Source organism: Ovis aries, chromosome 23 (genome assembly GCF_016772045.2).
Source record: "Ovis aries strain OAR_USU_Benz2616 breed Rambouillet chromosome 23, ARS-UI_Ramb_v3.0, whole genome shotgun sequence".
Classification (NCBI taxonomy): domain Eukaryota; kingdom Metazoa; phylum Chordata; class Mammalia; order Artiodactyla; family Bovidae; genus Ovis; species Ovis aries.
Genome location: NC_056076.1, coordinates 61,556,705 through 61,576,436, shown reverse-complemented (window position 1 = coordinate 61,576,436; position 19,732 = coordinate 61,556,705). Strand labels below are relative to the sequence as shown.

General features: G+C 46.2%; 1 protein-coding gene and 1 long non-coding RNA gene across 2 annotated transcripts in view; one reads left to right on the top strand and one right to left on the bottom strand.

Annotated features, from left to right (window-relative positions):
• PHLPP1 (PH domain and leucine rich repeat protein phosphatase 1) overlaps window positions 1-19,732 on the bottom strand; it is a 232,258-nt gene that overhangs the window by 18,412 nt on the left and 194,114 nt on the right. The window contains exons 11-13 of the mRNA XM_042239364.1: window positions 14,596-14,796; window positions 11,387-11,549; window positions 2,975-3,105 (exon numbers count right to left, since the gene is read on the bottom strand). Of these exons, the coding sequence (XP_042095298.1) occupies window positions 2,975-3,105; window positions 11,387-11,549; window positions 14,596-14,796 (495 nt within the window). The remainder of the gene's footprint in view (window positions 1-2,974; window positions 3,106-11,386; window positions 11,550-14,595; window positions 14,797-19,732) is intronic.
• On the top strand, window positions 6,485-9,920 carry LOC121817703 (uncharacterized). Its single transcript, XR_006057728.2, has 2 exons — window positions 6,485-6,745; window positions 6,975-9,920. It is a non-coding gene; the product is annotated as an uncharacterized LOC121817703 (long non-coding RNA).

Here is a 19,732-nt window from a genome sequence, read left to right as displayed (position 1 = left end):
GGAGCACGGAGCCCAGTTTCTCGGCCTCCGTGGCGGGCACTGAGCCTCCACGCTCACCGCCCGGGGCGGCTGCACTCCGCCAGGATGAGAGGCTCTCAGCCTTGGCGTGAGAACATGAACTACTGGAGATAGGTGTGTTCTCACAGCATGAAGCCCAGATGTGAAAAGAACGGAACCTGAGCTACAACCAGACTGTGCTTGGGCGACGTGAGAGAGCTCTGCAGCATTCATCCTCAAATCCAATACCTGCTCACATCACCCCCTTTAAATATTTACAAAACATTACTGGGGACTTGCCGCTCCCTGACGCTTCCAATTCTTTCCTCACGCGCACAGCCAACCGTGCTGAGACCAATATCATAAAATAAAAGAGGGTAATTCAGTAAATTTCATGTTAGCTACATATATATAAATGGGGAGACAAGTTCTTACCTCACCTTGGCTGTGGTATGCTGTAATTGGTCCAACAGGACCCCAAACAGAAATATTAAAAGAGTAAACCCTTAAACACAGTTCATTAAAAACCAGCCTACGAGAAAGGAGTCAATGCCCAAGAACACGAAGTCATACAGATACGTAGCAGGTTCTTGAAAGGCTGCCTACCACGTGGTGAGATAAATCCCCATCTGTAAACTGCCACCAGTTTTTCCCCCGTTACTGAAGAGAAAGGGCATATAACCTCAACACCTAAACACTTCCGTCCTGAGACCAGGAATTTAAATTATCTGTTGGCACTCATTAACTCCAAAATACAATAAGCACTGAATACCTTTCCTGAAGCAGTCAACTCAGAAGTAAATCAATATCTAATAATATTAACTTTGATTCTAGAAATATTTGGTGGCAATTTCTTTGAAATTTAAAACTATTTCATTAAACAGAAGTTCCTACTCTTAATTACCAGAAAGCATTCACTTTTTCCTTTATCCTAAAAAGCTGAGAAACATAAATATCACAGATGGTGCCAATGGAAAGTTCAGAAATAAAATACCTCCTTTTACATCAGTGGGATATATCTTCTTTTCAAACACATCAATAAAAGGGGTATTTAAAAAAGACCTGCTCTTGTTTGCTTCCCTTGTGACCTGGTACCAGATTTGATCCATGTACCACGGTAAGCAATGCGCTGGCTTTCCTAAGGCGTATCGCACAGCCTCTCACTGCAGTTTCTACTTACGTTTCTGAACTCTAGAGAAAAATGGAAGGTTCCTTTCTAAAGACCTTTATACTTAAAACAAACAAACAAACAAACAAAAAGAACAGAGAGCCTTTAAACAATTCCATTTCCTCGCCTGATTATTACAGAAAAGAATGACCCTGTTCCCCCGACCCCAGCCCCTTCTGGTGAAGCAGCATTCATCCTCCTGAACAGCACGACCAGCAGCTTCTGAAGTGAGCGGGGCGCAGACTCGTGCGCATCCTGAGGGGAGGCTGAGGGGGTCTGGGAGCTGCAGCTTAACCCCACGGAGCGGTCACTACACGGACTGACACTGCCTTGTGGAGAACAGATCGGCCAGCCCTCGACAGAGGGTCTAAGTTACACGTTAGGTGTGGGACCTCTACCAAGTGATGAAGGGGCCACAACCGTCTAGACACTGAACAGAGGGTGGCACTTCTGCCTGAAGAGTGAGTGCCACGATGCCACTGTCTGTCACTAACCGTTTCAAGTCCGGAGCCAGAGGGCTTCACGGAGGGCGCTCTGGGCACTCTAGTAGCGTGCATTCTGCGGTAGAGAACTTAACAGGCCCTGTCCTAGGCCTGTATAACAGTGGGGTCATTCCATCATCTATATGGTTCTGCATTTTTTTCTAAGTCCATCATGAAAGTCTCCCTGTGTGATTTTATACTCATCCTAAGCGTAATCAGAAGCATCTTGATGACTATCCCTATGCCTACAATGAACAAATTTCTGATTATCTTTTAGAATAAAATTTTTACCACAGAAAACCTTGATTTAGGTATACGAATACTTTTTAAAGTCTGACACAGATAGCCAATGGCTTTTTTAAAAAGTTATATAAATGGACAATCCTCCATCAGCACCAATTTGAGGGGAAAAATGTTATCATTAAAATATTTCATTTACTATTTCCTTGATACACAATAAAGCTGCACGTTGATCTTTTCATGTAACTATCTGTACTTTATTAAACGTTAATGTCCTTTGCTTATTTTCTGCTTGAATGAGTACTTAGCATTACTGACTCATACATAACTATATATAACATAAATATCAAAACCAATCTATACATACTGACTTCTCTTGTGATTCCCCCACTCTCTTTTTTGGCCTTAAAAGTTATTTTCTGGTTTGTGAATATATTTATATGATTTCTTCTTACTTTTAAAAATTATTTCATGTTATAGATTTAACTCTTTAATTTAGCTGGAGTTTATTTTGGTGTGCAATAGAAATTTGACTTTTATTTTTCTCCAAAGAGCTGCTTCCATTTATTAACAAATTTTTATACATTTTTAACACAAAATGACATTTGATATTTGTAAACACTAAAAGTTATCTGTATAAGGATGAAATATGTCTTGATAATCCGTATATTCTTAGTTCTGAAAAGTCATTTAAACAGTGTGTAGACCACCTCCTTTAAAGACGAAAACACTAAGGTCTGGACACCCTGAAGGGCCTGGGCCAAGGCTCTGTGTCCTGGTAGAACAGTGGAGAGGGCTGAGGTCTCCTGTGTCTTTAAATCTCCCTTTCTACTTTGCTTTCATCGCTCTCACCTCCTGTTTGTCTGGACGCTTTCTCAAAAGCCTTCTGGCAGGACCTGAGTGTCCAGCTGCCTGAAAGCCTTCTGGCTGTCCATCCATCTTGGTCACCTACAGGCTCACAAATCCCTTCACTCCAAGTCCGAGCAGACAGACCACGCACGTCAGACGCCTCCCATGCCACTTCCGCACCGAGCAGCAAGCATCCGCCTCAGGGAACAGGGCGGGGCAGCGCCTCACAAGGACTTACTTCAGCAGCTCCAGGGTTCTGTGATCAAGGGCGAGCCGGGGGTTTCCAGTCAGGTCCAGCTCTTGCAGCTTCGGAGGCAGGTTTTCTGGTAACGTGACTTCACTTAGCTCGTTACAGCTCAGGTCTACACACTGAAGGAAAAGTGGAAACGAGAAGACACGGCCTGCAGAAGTGGCTCACGCGGCTCTAAGGCTCTGTTGCAGGAGAATCGCTCTGACGATTCACTGCACTGTGAGAGCGAAACGCAGGAACTGTGTCTGACTGCGGTTCAGCCCTAAACATTTACAACAAACCAGGGCTTCCCTGGGCTCAGACGATAAAGAGTCTGCCTGCAATGCAGGAGACCTGGGTTCACTCTTTGGGTTGGGACAATCCCCTGGAGGAGGGCATGGCAACCCACTCCAGTATTCTTGCCTGGAGAATCCTATGCACAGAGGAGCCTGGCGGGCTACAGTCCCTGGGGTTTCAGAGAGTCGGACACGACTTAGTGACTACTCCACCACCACCCTTTAACATCTGAACACAGTGTTAGAATTCTGTATCTTTCTTTAGCCTTATTATTAATATAAAAATCATAAATGTAGGTACAATTTCATTACATTTCACTTACTCTAGATCTCCACTCTCAAGAGTTCACTTGATCTAAATGTTAGTAACAGGGACATGGCCATCTCCTCCTGTTGGCTGTTTTCCCAATTACACATGATGGCTGCATGTCACCTGGACCTGGATGAAACTCTGACAATACTGCTTCACAGTGGGCTATTCTGGTAGCATGGTCTGTATACATCAGTACAGAGAAAAGAACACATCCCACAGTGTCAATACAATCTCCTGGTGGTGATGAAACATGAGCTTAAGGACTGACAGGTGTGGGTAATGTAGAAGGCTAAACAGTTGACACACGAATTCGGAGGTCAGAGTATGTATTAAGGGGGAAGATTAAAGACATCGTGGAACATCACTGAATTTTATGATTGGTTAGCAACGTTTTTTAATGTTACCTTTAAAGATGTAAACTTTTACGATTCCATAGACATAAAATCGCTCCTTCTTTAAATTACGATTATAAATGAGTTCAGCGGGGTATCACTTATAAAGTTGGCCTTGGGGACGGCGGTGCAGATCCTAACAGCCGGGCTCACGCACCAGCCCCCCCAGGCCCACCCGGCCACCAGTCCTGAGCTCCCTGCAGCCAGTCCCTCACCGTCTACTTCCACCATCCTGTTCCGACCTCACGTCTGCCCTGAGGACGAGGGCCGCTGCCCAGCTTTGCTTTCAGCCTCCCTTCCCCCCGAGCCGCTGCTCACGGTGCTGCCAGGGTGGCTTTCTGCCGTGGCTTGTTCTACCTCATTCCACTCCAGCCTCAGTCTTTCCTCCGCCCTGCCACCCTTCAACCTGTGCCCGAGGTCCTCAGCTGGTCGGCTGTGGCCTTCAGCCCGCCTTTCAGCACCTGCCTCCTCTCACGCGCTGTCCAGCTGTCAGAGTGAACGCTCGCGCCAACCTGTTCTCACCCGTCTGTGCCTTGGCACACCGTCCCCTGTGAAGGGAACTCTTCACGCTATCCTCGCTGCGTCTCCTCCCATGTCGGGTGCGTGTTTAGCAGGCTGCACAAAGCAGAAGCTCACCGACGCTTTCACCACAAGGAGAAACAAACAGATGACTGCCCACCGCGGCGCAGACAATCACTTGCTGCCTGAGTAGCTGGATGGGTCTTAATGGATCTGTTAGGGTGGGACTGCAATGTGCACGCTTAGGTTCGATTCAGTCTAGAGTAAGCGGCACTGCAAAGGAACTGGTGTGGTTTTAATGTGACTGCTTCTGCAGGAGAAGGCAACTCACCCCATTGAGGGCAGACTGAGCAGAGAGACACCCCCAATATAGTTGTGCACGCTGAAGGAGGTGTATTCCTAAAAATCACAGGACGTTGCTATCTGGTCCCAGCCTCTGGTGTTAGCACAGATAGTGAGCGCTTTGCTTACAAGCACTATTTCCTGTTCTTTTAACAGTCTTTCACAAATGCTTACTGACTGAATAAGCAAAAGAACTTCAATTTGTAAAAGTGTTAATTGCTCAGTTGCGTCTGACTCTTTGCAATCCCATGGACTGCAGCCCACAAGGCTCCTCTGTCCATAGGATTCTCCAGGCAGGAATACTGGACTGGGTTGCCATTCCCTTCTCCATTAATTTGTAAAGACCCTTTCTTTTAAGTTTATACACAGTATTTCTGATTTTTCTCAACTGGATTTTAGATTTAGGAAACCTTATTGGCAACATCTTGACAAAAATGACCATCAGGGTAAAACTTTTTTCAAAAAAATCCTCAATCCACCAACTACTATTCCATTCCTGCAAATAGTAAATTCCCTTAAACACCAAAACTATTTCTAAAACCCAACTTTAATGAAATGCATCCTATATATAAGCTAAGCAATTCCTTTCCATCATTTCTTCTTGACACTGGTTATGTGTGCCCTTGGGGAGACTCAGTGGTATATCACAGAGTTACAGAACACCAGGACACCTGGGGGCATCAGTGTTACTAAGAAGACGATGGAGCCTTCACTTTTATCTTAAAACTAAAAGAAATGGTAACAGAGTAGAACACAAAATTAGCATGTAATTTTAGATCAGAAAGGAGACGTCACAGAAGTTTACAGATGACTGCAGGTCCTATTCCAGACTTCAGGGCGTGTGATCTCACCTCTTCTCCCCGTGGACAGGAGACTGTCGAGACCTGGCAGTGCCCACTCCCTGTCAAGCCCTCTGAGGAGACTGTTGAGGCCTGGCAGTGCCCACTTCCCGCGAAGCCCTCTGAGGAGACTGTCGAGCCCATGGCAATGCCCACTCCCCGCCACGCTCTCTGAGGAGACTGTCGAGCCCATGGCAGTGCCCACTTCCCTCTGTGGAGACTGTTGAGACCCTGGCAGTGCCTACTCCCCGCCAAGCTCTCTGAGGAGACTGTTGAGACCTGGCAGCGCCCACTCCCCGCCACGCTCTCTGAGGAGACTGTCGAGCCCACGGCAGTGCCCACTTCCCTCTGAGGAGACTGTCGAGACCTGGCAGTGCCCACTTCCCTCTGTGGAGACTGTCGAGACCCTGGCAGTGCCCACTGCCCGCCACGCTCTCTGAGGAGACTGTCGAGACCCTGGCAGTGCCCACTGCCCGCCACACTCTCTGAGGAGACTGTCGAGACCTGGCAGTGCCTACTCCCCACCAAGCCCTCTGAGAACACAGGGCCACAAGTGCTCCTCTCCCCGAGGTGCCTCTGAAGGGACGCGTCTCACACACAGGACTCTCAGAGGGCCAGCTGTCTACCTGCATGCACACAGAGCCCGCTTCGTAAGACAGAAGCAGTATTTGGCTGGAAAGGGCGTGGCTTCGTGCTTAAAAGACCTGCTGAAATAATTTTTCAAACTTGAGTTAAAAAAACAAGCCAATCTGTGTGAGTCAATACTTTACCCCGACTCTGAGGGAGAGAGAGGGTGCCCACTTCCCGCTTTCCTGAGAGGAAACCAGGCCCAGATTTCCTGTGGGCTGTGAGTCCAGGGAGGCAGAGAGAAAAGCGGCTTCTGCGGCCCTGTCCTGGGAGACACTGTGTCATGCCTTTTCCGAAGCTTCTGTTCCAAACAGGAATGGGTGCCAGATTCCCCAAATTTTAGAAGAATTCCTAAATAACGAATACCCAGACTCCAGGACCCAAAAGACAACTGTTCCTGCTTCCTGGTTTTTGGAGATTTCAGTTCCTGGGCGACCTCTTGGGTCTAGAAGGTCAGTTGCTGCTGCCGCCAAGTCGCTTCAGTTGTGTCCAACTCTGTGCGACCCCACAGATGGCACCAACCCAAACTGCCAGCGACCTGGTCCCTGGCATGTCCTTACTTCCCTTGCCCTCCTCTCTGAAGACTTTATGCCTCTTCTTTCACCCGCTGTGGCCTGCCGCTTCCCCATGTGCTTTGTGTTTTACGACTGAGCTGGTTCTCTCACTCTCTTCCCACTTCAGAAACAACAAACATGGCTCGATTCCAAGGGAAATCCAACTTCCTGGATCCATTGTCCTCAAGACTGCAGCGTATTAAACACGCTTCGTACTCCATTTCCCAGTGAAAACAACAGTCCTAGAGATGACGTCACTCAACGTATCCAAATGGCTTATTACTTCACAGCACAAACATGAAAATAACCTTCTGAGGAGAACTTAAAACATTTTAAAATATGCTGTTCACCTAGTGGCCAGAATCAGGACTCTACAGGAAAACGGAGAATTTAGCAGTAGTTGCTGGTATATGGTGTTTAAACTTCATCTGCTCTGTCACACATTAATTTCACCTGTTTAAACCACACTTCAAAAATGGCAGGAATACGTCACTAATGGGAACTAATTCAACGAGGAGCTTGGGTGTTGGTGCAAAGCTCCTATACTATCGACGTGGTGGCCGTGGAGTGAGGTGACGGGCCCCTGGGTGAGAAGGGCTCCCTGGGCCGCCAGCACCGGGGCCTAGACAAGGACCAGCCAAGCCGAGCCTGCCTGACGTGGTGACTCGAGGGCCAGGCTTTCCTCTCTAGCTGACTGACGGTGGATCTGTGCCCAGAAGGAGGTGTGTCTATTTTAGAATCAGAACAGAACACGACCGGCTCCAGAACCCAGGACTGGTGGTGGGTTTGGAAGAAAGTGCCGAACAATGGTGAAGACGGTAATCCTAGGGAACAAAGCTTCTACAACTGGGAGCATTTGAGCACACCAGAAAACTCTAAAAAGTCAACTTTTTTCCTACTAACTTATAGGACCTTCTGGCCCACAGAGAGAATTTGTTGCCTGACGATCACTCTGCAAGATGTCGCCAAATGCACCAAGATGAGGCAAGCCGACACCTACGTTTTACCCAAGATCAGGGGAGACATGTGGTCTCTGTTCTAGGGGTATGCGAATAATGGCCTAATTTTACAAGTTTCAAAATTTACATTTTAGTATCTATATTTTAGTAAGAAAACTTGTTTATCCTTTTAAATAATTGGTTTTAAAGCTTTGGTAACAAAGCTGTGAACAAGCCCTCTCCTTTAACATCTTAAAAGATGAGACTGCTCACAGAGAACTAGCTAAATATAATGGGACCTTATTCTTCTTTAACTTATGTTATCTGCTAATGTTTATAATTGCAATAATTTTAACACGTTTTATGAAACACCTTACAATTACTGTACTTTATTTTCAAGAAGCATTAAGAATATAATCTAGGATTACTAGTATCAGTCACTCAGTCACGTCCAACTCTTTGCCAACCCACGGACTGCAGCCTGCCAGGCTCCTCTGTTCATGGGATTCTTCAGGCAAGAATACTGGGGTGGGGTGCCATTGCTTGTCCAGGGGAATCTTCCCTCCAAACCTAGGGATCAAACCTGGGTCTCCTGCATTGCAGGCAGATGGATTCTGACCATCTGAATCACAACAAAATTTTAACATAGGCTAGAGAAGGCAATGGCAACCCACTCCAGTGTTCTTGCCTGGAGAATCCCAGGGACGGGGGAGCCCGGTGGGCTGCCGTCCACGGGGTCGCACAGAGTCAGACACGACTGATGCGACTCAGCAGCAGCAGCGGCGGCGTATTTCCACTTATAAAAAATGACTTCTTTTCTATTAAAAGCGCGCTTCAGGGCTCAGTTGGCAGTGACGACTGAGGTGTTTTGTCATCTGTTTGCAGCCACTACTTTACCAGGAATTTCCTGTATCTTGTCATTTGTTTGCAGCCACTACTGTACCAGGAATTTCCTTTTGGATGGTTTAAATGTGTGTAAATACTTACACAGCTGCTTAAAATAGTCTCATATGAAATATGAATGAGTTGTTTCTCATATGAAATAACACTAAAATATCAATCCAGAGTTCTCAAACAATGTAACTATTACTTTTTCAATAACACCGTTTGTCCAGGGCTGCAAAGTTCATACTTTTATATGTAAAGGATACTTGATACTGCTCATCACCGACAACCCCCCGAAATAAAACCCCAACAACAAAACATCTCTTGGTCATGGGACTGCTGGATCAGAAAGACTGGGCATTTTTAACATAAGAAAAATGCCGAGATAAAATATCGGGGATTAAAAAAAGCCTATTAAAAAATAAAACCAAAAGTAAAGTCTTAAAAGTGGCCGTAGGACTTCCCTGGTGGTCCAGCGGCTAGGACGCCGGGTTTTCACTGCCAGGGCCCTGGGTTTAAACCCTAGGGGAGGAACTCAGACCCCGCAAGCCACTGGTGCAGCTCCGGCCACACACCGCCCCGACGCAGGGACGTCAAGCAGGGCACAGAGGGCAGGGAAGGGGTGAAACAAGACACAACACGCCGACTTGAAGCCGAGCGCCCAGGCGAGGAGCAAGGGCCAAAGAGAAAGTCTGCTTTTGCAGGACAACATTCACATCATGCAAAACCTAGTCAAAACCTGAAACCTGTAAACGTCCATCTGCGTTTTAAACCAGATGCTTAAAAACAAAAGAATCTACAGCTAGGAGTCCAATAACGTTAAAAGGCAGGTGCAGAAAATAAGAGTAGTGCACGGGAGGTTAACCGTGACGCTGGGGTGCACAGGGCCCTGTTTAATGAGCCCCCGAGACACACCACACCCCGTCCCAGGATTGGCCAGCAAGCAGCCCCCGGCAGGCTCAGCTGTCAGCACAGCTCCAGTGCTGGAGTCAGAGAAGTCTGTGCTTAAGTGACAGGCTTCCTGGATTCTGCTGCTCATCAGCCGAGACAGCTGCTCCGTATAACCAGTGTCAGAGCCGACCCGTGGAGGCCTCGTCGCTAACAGCGGTGCACGCCGCGTGCCCTCACCAGAGTTCTTGCTTCTCTCTCAGATGCTCTGCGTGCCCTGTCCCACTGCATCCGCACGGCAACGCTGCGACTCTGCGCCGCGCCTTCCCTCGTCGTACAGATGCGGAAGCAGAACAGGTCAGTGACTTTGAGCTGGAATCCAGCTCTGGATCTATTCCTTTCAGAAGCCCACCTCTTAACCCCCAGTAAGACGTACTATAAAGTGAAAACACAATACTTCTGGGACTTCCCTGGTGGTGCAGTGGTTACGACTGTGCCTCCACTGCAAGGGGCTGGGTTCCATCCCTGGTTGGGAAACTAAGATCACGCGAGCCAGACGGCATGGCAAAAAAAAAAAAAAAAAAAAAAAATTCTGTGAGTTTTCAGTTAAGTATTCTAAAATGCCACAGTCATATATGAGATTACAGTGCTCAAAGTAAAATACTTCATGACCTACAGCAAACACACACACACACATCACATGGCTCGTACACACCTCAACCACGTAATGCACTCCTGTGATGAAAAATCGTCCATGCCATTCAAGGTGACTTCAAACAGGATGACATCTGTTCCTTTTTTAGGAGATCAGAACATATCCCAGATCTATAATCAGAGTCCCTTCTTTATTAAGCATAAAACTGATGATCAGAAACGCCGGGGCGCGAGTGAAAGCACTTCTTACTCGGCTGCTGCTGCTGCGCCGCTCGGTCGTGTCCGACCCCGCACGACCCCACAGACGCAGCCCACCAGGCTCCCCCGTCCCTGGGATTCTCCAGGCAGGAACACTCTGTGCTCCCCCCCAAAAAAGCTGTTAGATGACGTTCCTGCTAGTGAACTAGTTTGCTCACAGTCACGAGGTGCAGAAAGCCTCTGCCACCAAGCTGCCTCTTCACTGACACAGACCACCTTCCACCTTCTTTTGCGGCACCTCGGCTTCCTTGCCTACCGAATGGGAGATACCACTTGTCCTGCCAGCGTCATTCAACTAAAGCGCACGTCTGGTCTTGGAACAGCAGTGAGACTACATGTGCACAGGCAATTACTAGTAGGCCACAGTGCCGCGGGGATGCTGCTGTCTAATCGGGGTGTGGGGTGCGGGGTGCTGCTGGCTCTTTCAAACTCCTATCACGCCCGGCTCAGTCTTTGAGTCTCAGACACCCTGGAGAAAGGTGCGACAGGTGCTGTTAGACAGATGGGCACGAGTGAGGCGGCCACGCGGCTGGTGTCCAGTCGCAAGTAGTGCTCCATCCCGTGTGACCCCACGGACAGTAGCCCACCAGGCTCCTGTGGACATGGGGCCCCAGGCAAGAGCACTGCAGCGGGTGCCGTTCCCTCCTGCAGGGCGTCTTCCCGGCCTCCAGTGTCTCTACAGGCAGACTCTTGGCCTCTGAGCCACCTTCCCCACTCCCAGCATAGGGCTTCTTGTTTTCTGGTTTCCCCCCTCGTTTAGCTCAGCAGTGTGGCCCAGCAGCGAGGAGGATGGAGCAAGAACAACAGAGGCGTCTTCACCCCAAGGAGACCCAGGGGGAGCCAGTATCCGGAGCCAGTGACTCACAGGAAGCACGTCTGCGGCCTGACGCCTGGGGTCACGGGCTTGGCCACGTACCTTGATCTCCGGGAGCTGCATAACCTCGGGGAAGACTTCGATGCAGTTGGAGTGAGCAGTCACTGTGTGCATGCGTCTGCAGCTCATGATGGTCGTCGGGACGGCCTTCAGTTTATTCCCACTGAGGTCAATCTCTTCAAGTTCCTCCAGTTTTGCCATTTTACTAAAAAAAGAGAAAATCCAAGGTGGGCAAGTCACAAAACAACTAGAAAGAAATTCAAAAAGAAAATACTAATAATAGATAACGAGAACCAAAGGGTAATTTAGTCTGAAGATTCTTTAAAGACTCACTCGGAATCACTGTAACGAATGATTTGCTGAATCACCTTTTCGCTGCTGTTTTTGAGGATCAGAGGATTTTAACGCCTCCTTTCTTACTGCAGGGGCTTCCCTGGTGGCTCAGAGAGTGAAGACTCTGCTCGCAACGCAGGAGATGCAAGAAACCCGAGTTCAATCACTGGGTCAGGAAGATCCCCTGGAGTAGGAAATGGCAACCCACTCCAGCACTCTGGCCTGGAGAATTCCAAGGACAGAGGAACCTGGTGGGCTACAGTCCACGGGGTCGCAGAGAGCTGGACATGACTGAGAAACTAACATACACGCTTTTCTTACTACAAAACAAAAAGTCTTAGCTTCAATTCTTTAAATTGGCAATAAGAAGAAAAATGGATGTCCGTTTCCTATTAAAACTCCGTGTGTGAATTAAGTTACCCTGGCAACAATCACTTTGCTATGTGGCTTAGTCTGAACTTCAGTGAAAATCCTACTTGAAAGGGTCAAAAGTCTGCATTAATCTAGTATATGTGCTTTAAAGAGCGTAGTGTAAGAGCAGGGTTTCTTTGTACTGGCACTGAGACCTCACGGGGATACAGAGGAGAAGAGAGAAGGCTTATATGAAGATATGCTTTCTCCTGAAACCCACTCCGCAAATTCCTCCAGCATCACATGTGATAAGGAAGCGGCAGTGATGAGGAGGATGCTGATGGGCCGCCCGGTCACCTCGAGACTGTCTGCGTGAGTGTGTCAGTCACTCAGTCGTGTCCGACTCTTCGAGACCCCACGGACTGTAGCCCACCAGGCTCCTCTGTCCATGGAATTCTCCAGGCGAGAATACTGGAGTGGGTAGTCATTCCCTTCCCCAGGGGACCCTCCCCACTCAGGGATCAAACCCAGGTCTCCTGCATTGCAGGTGGACTCTTTACTGTCTGAGCCACTGAGAGATCTTCTGGCTGAGCCAAATTCAATCTGTACCCAAAGACATTTCTTTCAACTTCTGCTAAAATCTACAAAGAAAGCACCTTTCTGACTTTACCTTAATAACACACCCGAATATAATTTCCCTGATGGCTCAGCTGGTAAAGAATCCACCTGTAATGCAGGAGACCTGGGTTCGATCCCTGGGTTGGGAAGATGCCCTGGAGAAGGGAAAGGCTACCCACTCCAGTATTTGGCCTGGAGAATTCCATGGACTGTACAGTCTAGAATTAACCTTATAGTCTAGAATTAACATTTGTTATATTAATCAATAATTACAGTAAGCAAATAAAGAAAAATTCCAGAGTTAGGGGTTTCCTATATTTTCTGTAAATCTAGAGGGGGAAAGCTCCCCCGCCCCCACCCCCAGCCCCACACGCATCTACCACTCCTCTGACCCCTTTTCCACTGCGGGTGATGCCAGAGTCTTAACAGGCACCACAGTTACTGGTATCTTACCTGCCTGCTGCAGTTTCACTTGTCACAATAAACTATCCAAACAATTTAGCAAGAAACCCTTTATTGCCCTTCTGTTCTCTCTCAAACATAAAGTTACTTTATTTGATTACTTGAAGATATATAGCAAAGATACAAGAACTAAGTTTTCACCTTATGAAATCAGATCTTTTAATATCATACACATTCAACATAGTGTTAGGGTACGCTACAAACACCCCTGTATGTACCGACTGTGAAGTAATCCGTCTCTGACAGCCTGAATTTGTAAGAGATTGTTGTTTGAATATGTCACATATTTTGAAAAGAAATGGGAAGAAATCAATAAGTAACAGGCATGAAAGATTCAAAATATGGAAATCAGGCCCAAGGAAGAAAATGTTAAAGAAATTTCCATGCCTCAACATAGAATGAAGGTGGGAAAAAACCCAAGTTTCTGTATTTAGGGCAGCCACCAGTGGCCTGGGTCGCTCGGGGGAACCCTCAGAGCCTGAGGGGACTGCTGTGCCTGGTCACTAACCACCTTACAGAGGGTGGGGAGCCCTTCCAAGGGTGTGATTCTTATGGGACTACCAGGATTTCTTCTAAAAACAGCAGCTCATTCCATAGCAAAAGAAAAATACATAACAATTGAAAAAAGAAAGAAAAACTTAAACATCAACATCAGATGAGCGGAAGAAATTAAGTGCACACTACGCAACAGAGCAGCACCAGACGGCGATGCGCATGCGGGCCTCCCCGTTTCAGGAAGGGCTTCAACAGACTGCTGACCTTGAAGGCCACAGAGGGAGGCTGTGCCAGCATCCAGCTTTGGCCCAATGCTAAGCTGCAGTTAGTTAACAGCACAATACCACAGGGGTTAGCGTTTGCTTCTTTGATGTGTGGGTGTGAGTTCTAGGACCTGACTTGTTAAATGGATAAATGCCAATGACACAGAAGCAGAGTAAGTCCTCCACGGCAGGCTCGGTGTGCAGATTCATTCAAGGCAAGATACAGTGCTACTGTTTCCCAGATTACAAATTCAAATTAAAATAGACTTAAAAGTGGAATTTTCTGAGAGCCATAAATTATTTCCAGTGTCACAGTTTCTATGATCAAATAAGCCACCACTGCTTCTTATACCATAAACACAAATACAAAGCTATTTGCTAATTAAGAACCTTCAGGTTCCTAGTTAACGTTCTAATTCTCACTTGCCATACTATGCTATTTTTTTAAAAATTAATTTGACTGGTTAATAGGAAGCAAAAGAAAAACATACCTTGTAAATAACATACTTTGTTTCAAAATCATAAGAGCAGTCTAGCAAAGGGGTCCTTGGATACATTCATATTAGAAAGCTAAACACATCCCTCTTTAGCGGAACACTGATAATGGCTTACAGAAAAGAGGAGCAAGCTTTACACTATTTGGAAACTAAACATTTTAGTTTTTGCCTTTCCATCTATGAACCCATTTTCAGAAATGCAACGAAGGCTGTCACTCTAAACTTCTTTTACCTTGCAGGGAAACTCTGCAGTCGGTTATAGGCCATGTGAAGAATCTTCAGATGGGGGTGTCCGGTTAACAAGGGCACACATTTATCTGTGAGGCTGTTGTTCGTCAAATACAGCTCCTGTAGGACGCTGCTGGTCTCCTCTGAGAGCGCGGCTGGAGGGAGGGTTTCCAGTTTGTTTGCAGACGCATTCAGGAATCTCAGGCTACGAAGAAAAAGACAACACAACCACGCTGAGAAGCCAGAGCTCCGCTCCACAATCCTCAGCAAACCCAGGAGCTTCCTGAGGGACACCTGCTCTCCTGGAAACTGGGCTTAGAAACACGAATTTAAAGGCAGGCTTTAGCTTTGGCAGGCATATAGATATATGCCTCCACAATCTATGCTGAACACGGTAATTACCTGAATGTGTCAGCTACAAAGAGACAGAGATCAACTTTGGTTGTTTTTCCTGGCCACACTGTGTGGCTCGCAGGATCTGAGCTCCCTGATGGAGCCCTTGCCCCTTGCAGTGGGACCACAGAGTCCCAACCACTGGGCTGCCAGGGAATTCCCTAGAAATAGATTTTTATGGAAGAACAAAAGAAAAAGGAAGTCATATTTTTAGCTGCTGGGGAGTAGAAAGGAGAGTGATAAGGTAGAGCTGATGTTCTGTCTTAAGGAAGAGAAACACAACTGCCTATTTTAAAATAAAAGAGTTTTCACAGCAATAAAACAATTAGATGTTAGATCACAATATAACTAAATCACACAGTGACTAAGTCCTTTTCAGTATGCTGTATAAACCATATTTTACTGACTTATATTCACAACTGCAAGAGATAATTTGTTCTATAGTAAAAAATGGAATACTATATAGTAGCGAAAATGAAGAACTACATGTATCAATAGGATGAATCTAAAAAATATGATCCTAATAAGAGAATCTAGGTAACAGGACACACTGCATGATTCCATAATTACAGAGTTCAAAATCAGGCAAAACTAATCTACAATATTAAAAATCAGGGAAGGGAGGCAGTGTCTGGAAGATAGCTTCTAATTTTTTCTAGTATGGCACCGTTCTGGTTCTTAATCTGGGTGCTGGTCACATGAGTATGTTCACTTTGAGAAAATTTATCAAGTACTATACTTGCAGAAGAAGGAAACGGGCTACTCCCTCCAGTACTCTTGCCTGGAGAACTCTACGGACAGAGAGTCTGGCGGGCTACAGTCCATGGGGTTGCAAAGAATTGATCACGCGTGAGCAACTGACACCTTCATACTTATGGTCCCATTTCTGTATTTATATTATACTTTAATAAAATTTACATGGAAACATATGTATTAATACATGCTATCAGTAACCCAAATGATTGTGTGAACAACTATGAAGAATGTTTTTACACTTGAGGTGACTACTGCTACTGCTAAGTCGCTTCAGTCGTGTCCAACTCTGTGCGACCCCATAGACGGAAGCCCACCAGATTCCCCCGTCCCTGGGATTCTTCAGGCAAGAACACTGGAGTGGGTTGCCATTTCCTTCTCCAATAACTAAAACTGTCAAAAACTGTACTACTTCCTTAGTTACTGTGAAACACAGATGAAGGCAAAATGCAAAGCTGGAGAACTGAAACAGAATCCTTGCTGGGATCAGGTTCCCAGTCACTGAAAAGAGAAGCAGAGGGCGGAGCAGGACCTGGGCAGACAGACAACCCTGCCGCGTCCCGGTGATCTCCAGCACGGGCGCTCCACTGTGGGGTTGCAGTGACCGAGCAAAGAGACGGTCCAGCCCACAGGACCCACCTGCCACAGCCACCAAGGCCAAGGCTGCCTTGTTCCCCAACCCCTGCCTGGAACGAACCACTCTGTCAACGAATCAACTTTCTCTCATTGCGAAACCCCAGCTTTGACACGTTCTGCCTCCAATTCGGGACTATTTTACCATACCTTAGTTAAAAAAAAAGAATAAAATCTTCCTTAAAAAGACAGACTCTGGAATAACAGGTACAGATATTTTTAATCAAGGATAAAAAGAAGGCTCTGTATTCAGGAGTCACCACCAAGACTGTCGTTCCAAGCTTTCAATCCACTAATTCAATACTCTCTGATCTTGCAGCCCCCACACTTACTTACACACACACACCCCTCCACGACATAGCTAAGGAAAAGCAGCTTCCCCCAAATAGAACATTTTCCATTAAAGAAACACGTATTCCGTTGATATTTAAAAAAAGAAAAAAAGGAAGTTAGAAAAGGGCTGTACAGACCATAAATAGTCATGGGAAATTACAGTCGTGTGTGCTACAGAGAAGAAAATAAAGGTCATTCACGCAGTTTCTGAAATGGTTTTGAACTAGGAAGGAAACCCATTCCAGCGCCATAGTTCTTTAAAGCACTTTTACGACTTTCATTTTATCACCTGACTTAAGTACCCTGTTAGGATTTCTCCAGTGTAGAACTATAAAACATTAAAACGCATTTGCCCTAAAACATTTTGGAACAGGGCCAACTGAGAACTCTGACGATCTCATAAAGACACACTTCTCTAGGAGATATGTAGTCATAAACCCATGAAAAGGAAAGAAATTAACCCATGAATATTTGCATTATTTTTAGGCCAGGAAAAAAAGAAGGAAATTTGTTTTGAAAAAGGAAAAAAGACTGACTAGTGAATGCTCACGGAGAAAACTACTAAAGGAATTCTGAAACTCCTTACAACACGGGAGTGATTTCCAGAAAGACTTGTCTATTCATCGTGTTGAAATCTGCCTGTATTGAAGCTTATACACTCTTCATGGGAAACTGAGTGGGGGGATCCCACATTCTACCCCTCCAGGAAATAAAACTAAGTTGAAACTACATGGCTGGTTTCAAAAGACTGAGTTTGAACTGAATCAAGCCTGACTGAATCATCTTGTTAGTCAATGGCCACAGAGCAAACAACTGGCCTAAAAGCATTTCTGATTATAATCGTCTCGGGGAAATTAAATTCAATGCCCGCCCTTCAAGAAATAAACACGCCTGTCACACAGCCACACATTTCAGCAGAAAGCAGATCAAGTTGGTTTAATCGTCTACGTGTTATATCCATCAGAGTGAGCAACTGCTTTAATTCTGTAAAATGTCTCCAGTCCAGATAACAGTTTTACTCAATAAATGAGGTGTAAAACCCTACCCTCCTCTGCTTTCAAAACCTTCCAGAGTTAAATTCCTTAAGCACTGAGTTAGGTATCAACTCCGTATGGTATGGGAGAACGTCCTCAAGCTTCTCCCTTGTAGATTTTTGCAGTAACTGCATAAAAGACTTGTTCAATTCGCCATGAAGACTTTGATCCACGGAACCCTCTTCACAACCCAACCCTCTCATAAAGACCAGAGGAAAGCAGTTGCAAGTCATTGCTGTCTTTCGGTAAAGTGCTCTGTAGAGACTACAGCTCTTTCTTATTTCCTGTTTCATCTGATCCCCCACCATGCCCCGGCTCCATTTCACAGAAGGCAAACTGAAGCTGAGAAAAGTCAAATTACTTGGCTGCTGTTAAACAGTAATTAGTGGCCGTGTGTGTGCACATGTGGGTTCAGCCATGTCCAACTCTTTTCGACCCCATGGACAGTAGCCCGCCAGGCTCCTCTGTCCATGGGATTCTCCAGGCAAGAATACTAGAGTGGGTTGCCATTCCCTTCTCCAGGGGATCTTCTCAACCCAGGATCTTTGCTATTTTCAGCCACCAGGAAAGCTCCGAAAGACCGGTGTGTCTTTCGTCTCCTGCACTGGCTGGCAGGTTCTTTGACACTAACGCCACTTGGGAAATTAGTGGCAGAGTCAGAAATAAACCCGGATCTCACTGATCTTAAAGACCCCACTATGTGAAAGGGGTAGTGTTCAGTCGCTCAGTCGTGTATGACTCTGCGACCCCACGGACTGTAGCCCGCCAGGCTCCTCTGTCCATGGGATTTGCCAGACAAGAAGAGTGGAGTGGGTACTCATTCCCTTCTCCGAGGGATCTTTCCGACCCAGAGATCTTTGCCATCTGAGCCGCGAGGGAAGCCCCAAGAAAGCCCATGAGTACTTAATACAATTCTCCAAAACGTACCTGAAGCAGAAATAATAAAGCATTTTCCTGAGGACATTTTCATATCATCTTCCCCCAAAACCCTGGAGGCCAAGCAGAGCACCTGCTGGGCAGTGTGAAGACCACACACACCACACACACTTCCAACTCCATCCCTAAAATAACGGAACACGCAGCAGAGCACGCAAACCTTTCCTCAGCAGAGAGTGTGACGCTGCAGAGAAGGACACTCACACAGGACTCCTGCCCTGAAGCATCTGGAGAGCTGCCCACGGCGGCGGGGGACAGATCTGCTTCCTGGTTCTAGAGCAATCCCTCTGTTCTCCCCTGGCACATTCTGTCCGTCTATTCTGGCTCCTTCAGGGTTTTCTGTTTTGCTTCTGGTTTTCTTTTTTTTTCCCAGTAATTCCCAGCACACCCTTAAATTTTACAGCCAAATTCTGTCCCTGACGCGAAGCACAGGATCGGTGCCGCCAGGTCCATGTATTTGCAGGCGTACCAGCTACTCTGCATTCGAATCATTTTCATACAGATAGGTACTGTGACTTGTGCTCTATTAAAAATGCAAAAGCTTAAGACCCTAAGCGCAGTGAAATCCTTTAACTTTTATACAACCCCCTGATTTCTGGCCCTCAAAATCCTTAAGAGGTGTCAAACAAAATGCTCTAAATTACTTCTGATGTGTCTACACAATGTAATGCTTTTAACAACTTCATCTGTCTTCAAAAGACTGGTAGCTCTTAAAGCAGGGACTTCGAAACTTTTCATTAGTAGCAACTAGGGGTACAACATGCATTTCACATGACCACCTAGTGAAGATGCAAAACACACACATACAAACAAAAGTTTCTTGCAACAGTATTTAACCTCACTCTGTCTTACACTGATATTTTCTATCCCATTTTTTAAGTGCTGGTAGAAACCCACTAAATTACTACATCCCCACTTACCAGTTTGAAAAAAGGATGCCTATTATTCATTGTACAGCAATATCACTTAATAGTGAGACTATGGGAAGAAAAAGTACATACGTACAGCCTAACAGAACACACACATTATTATTCGGCAAGGTCTGAAAATGTGCCTGGC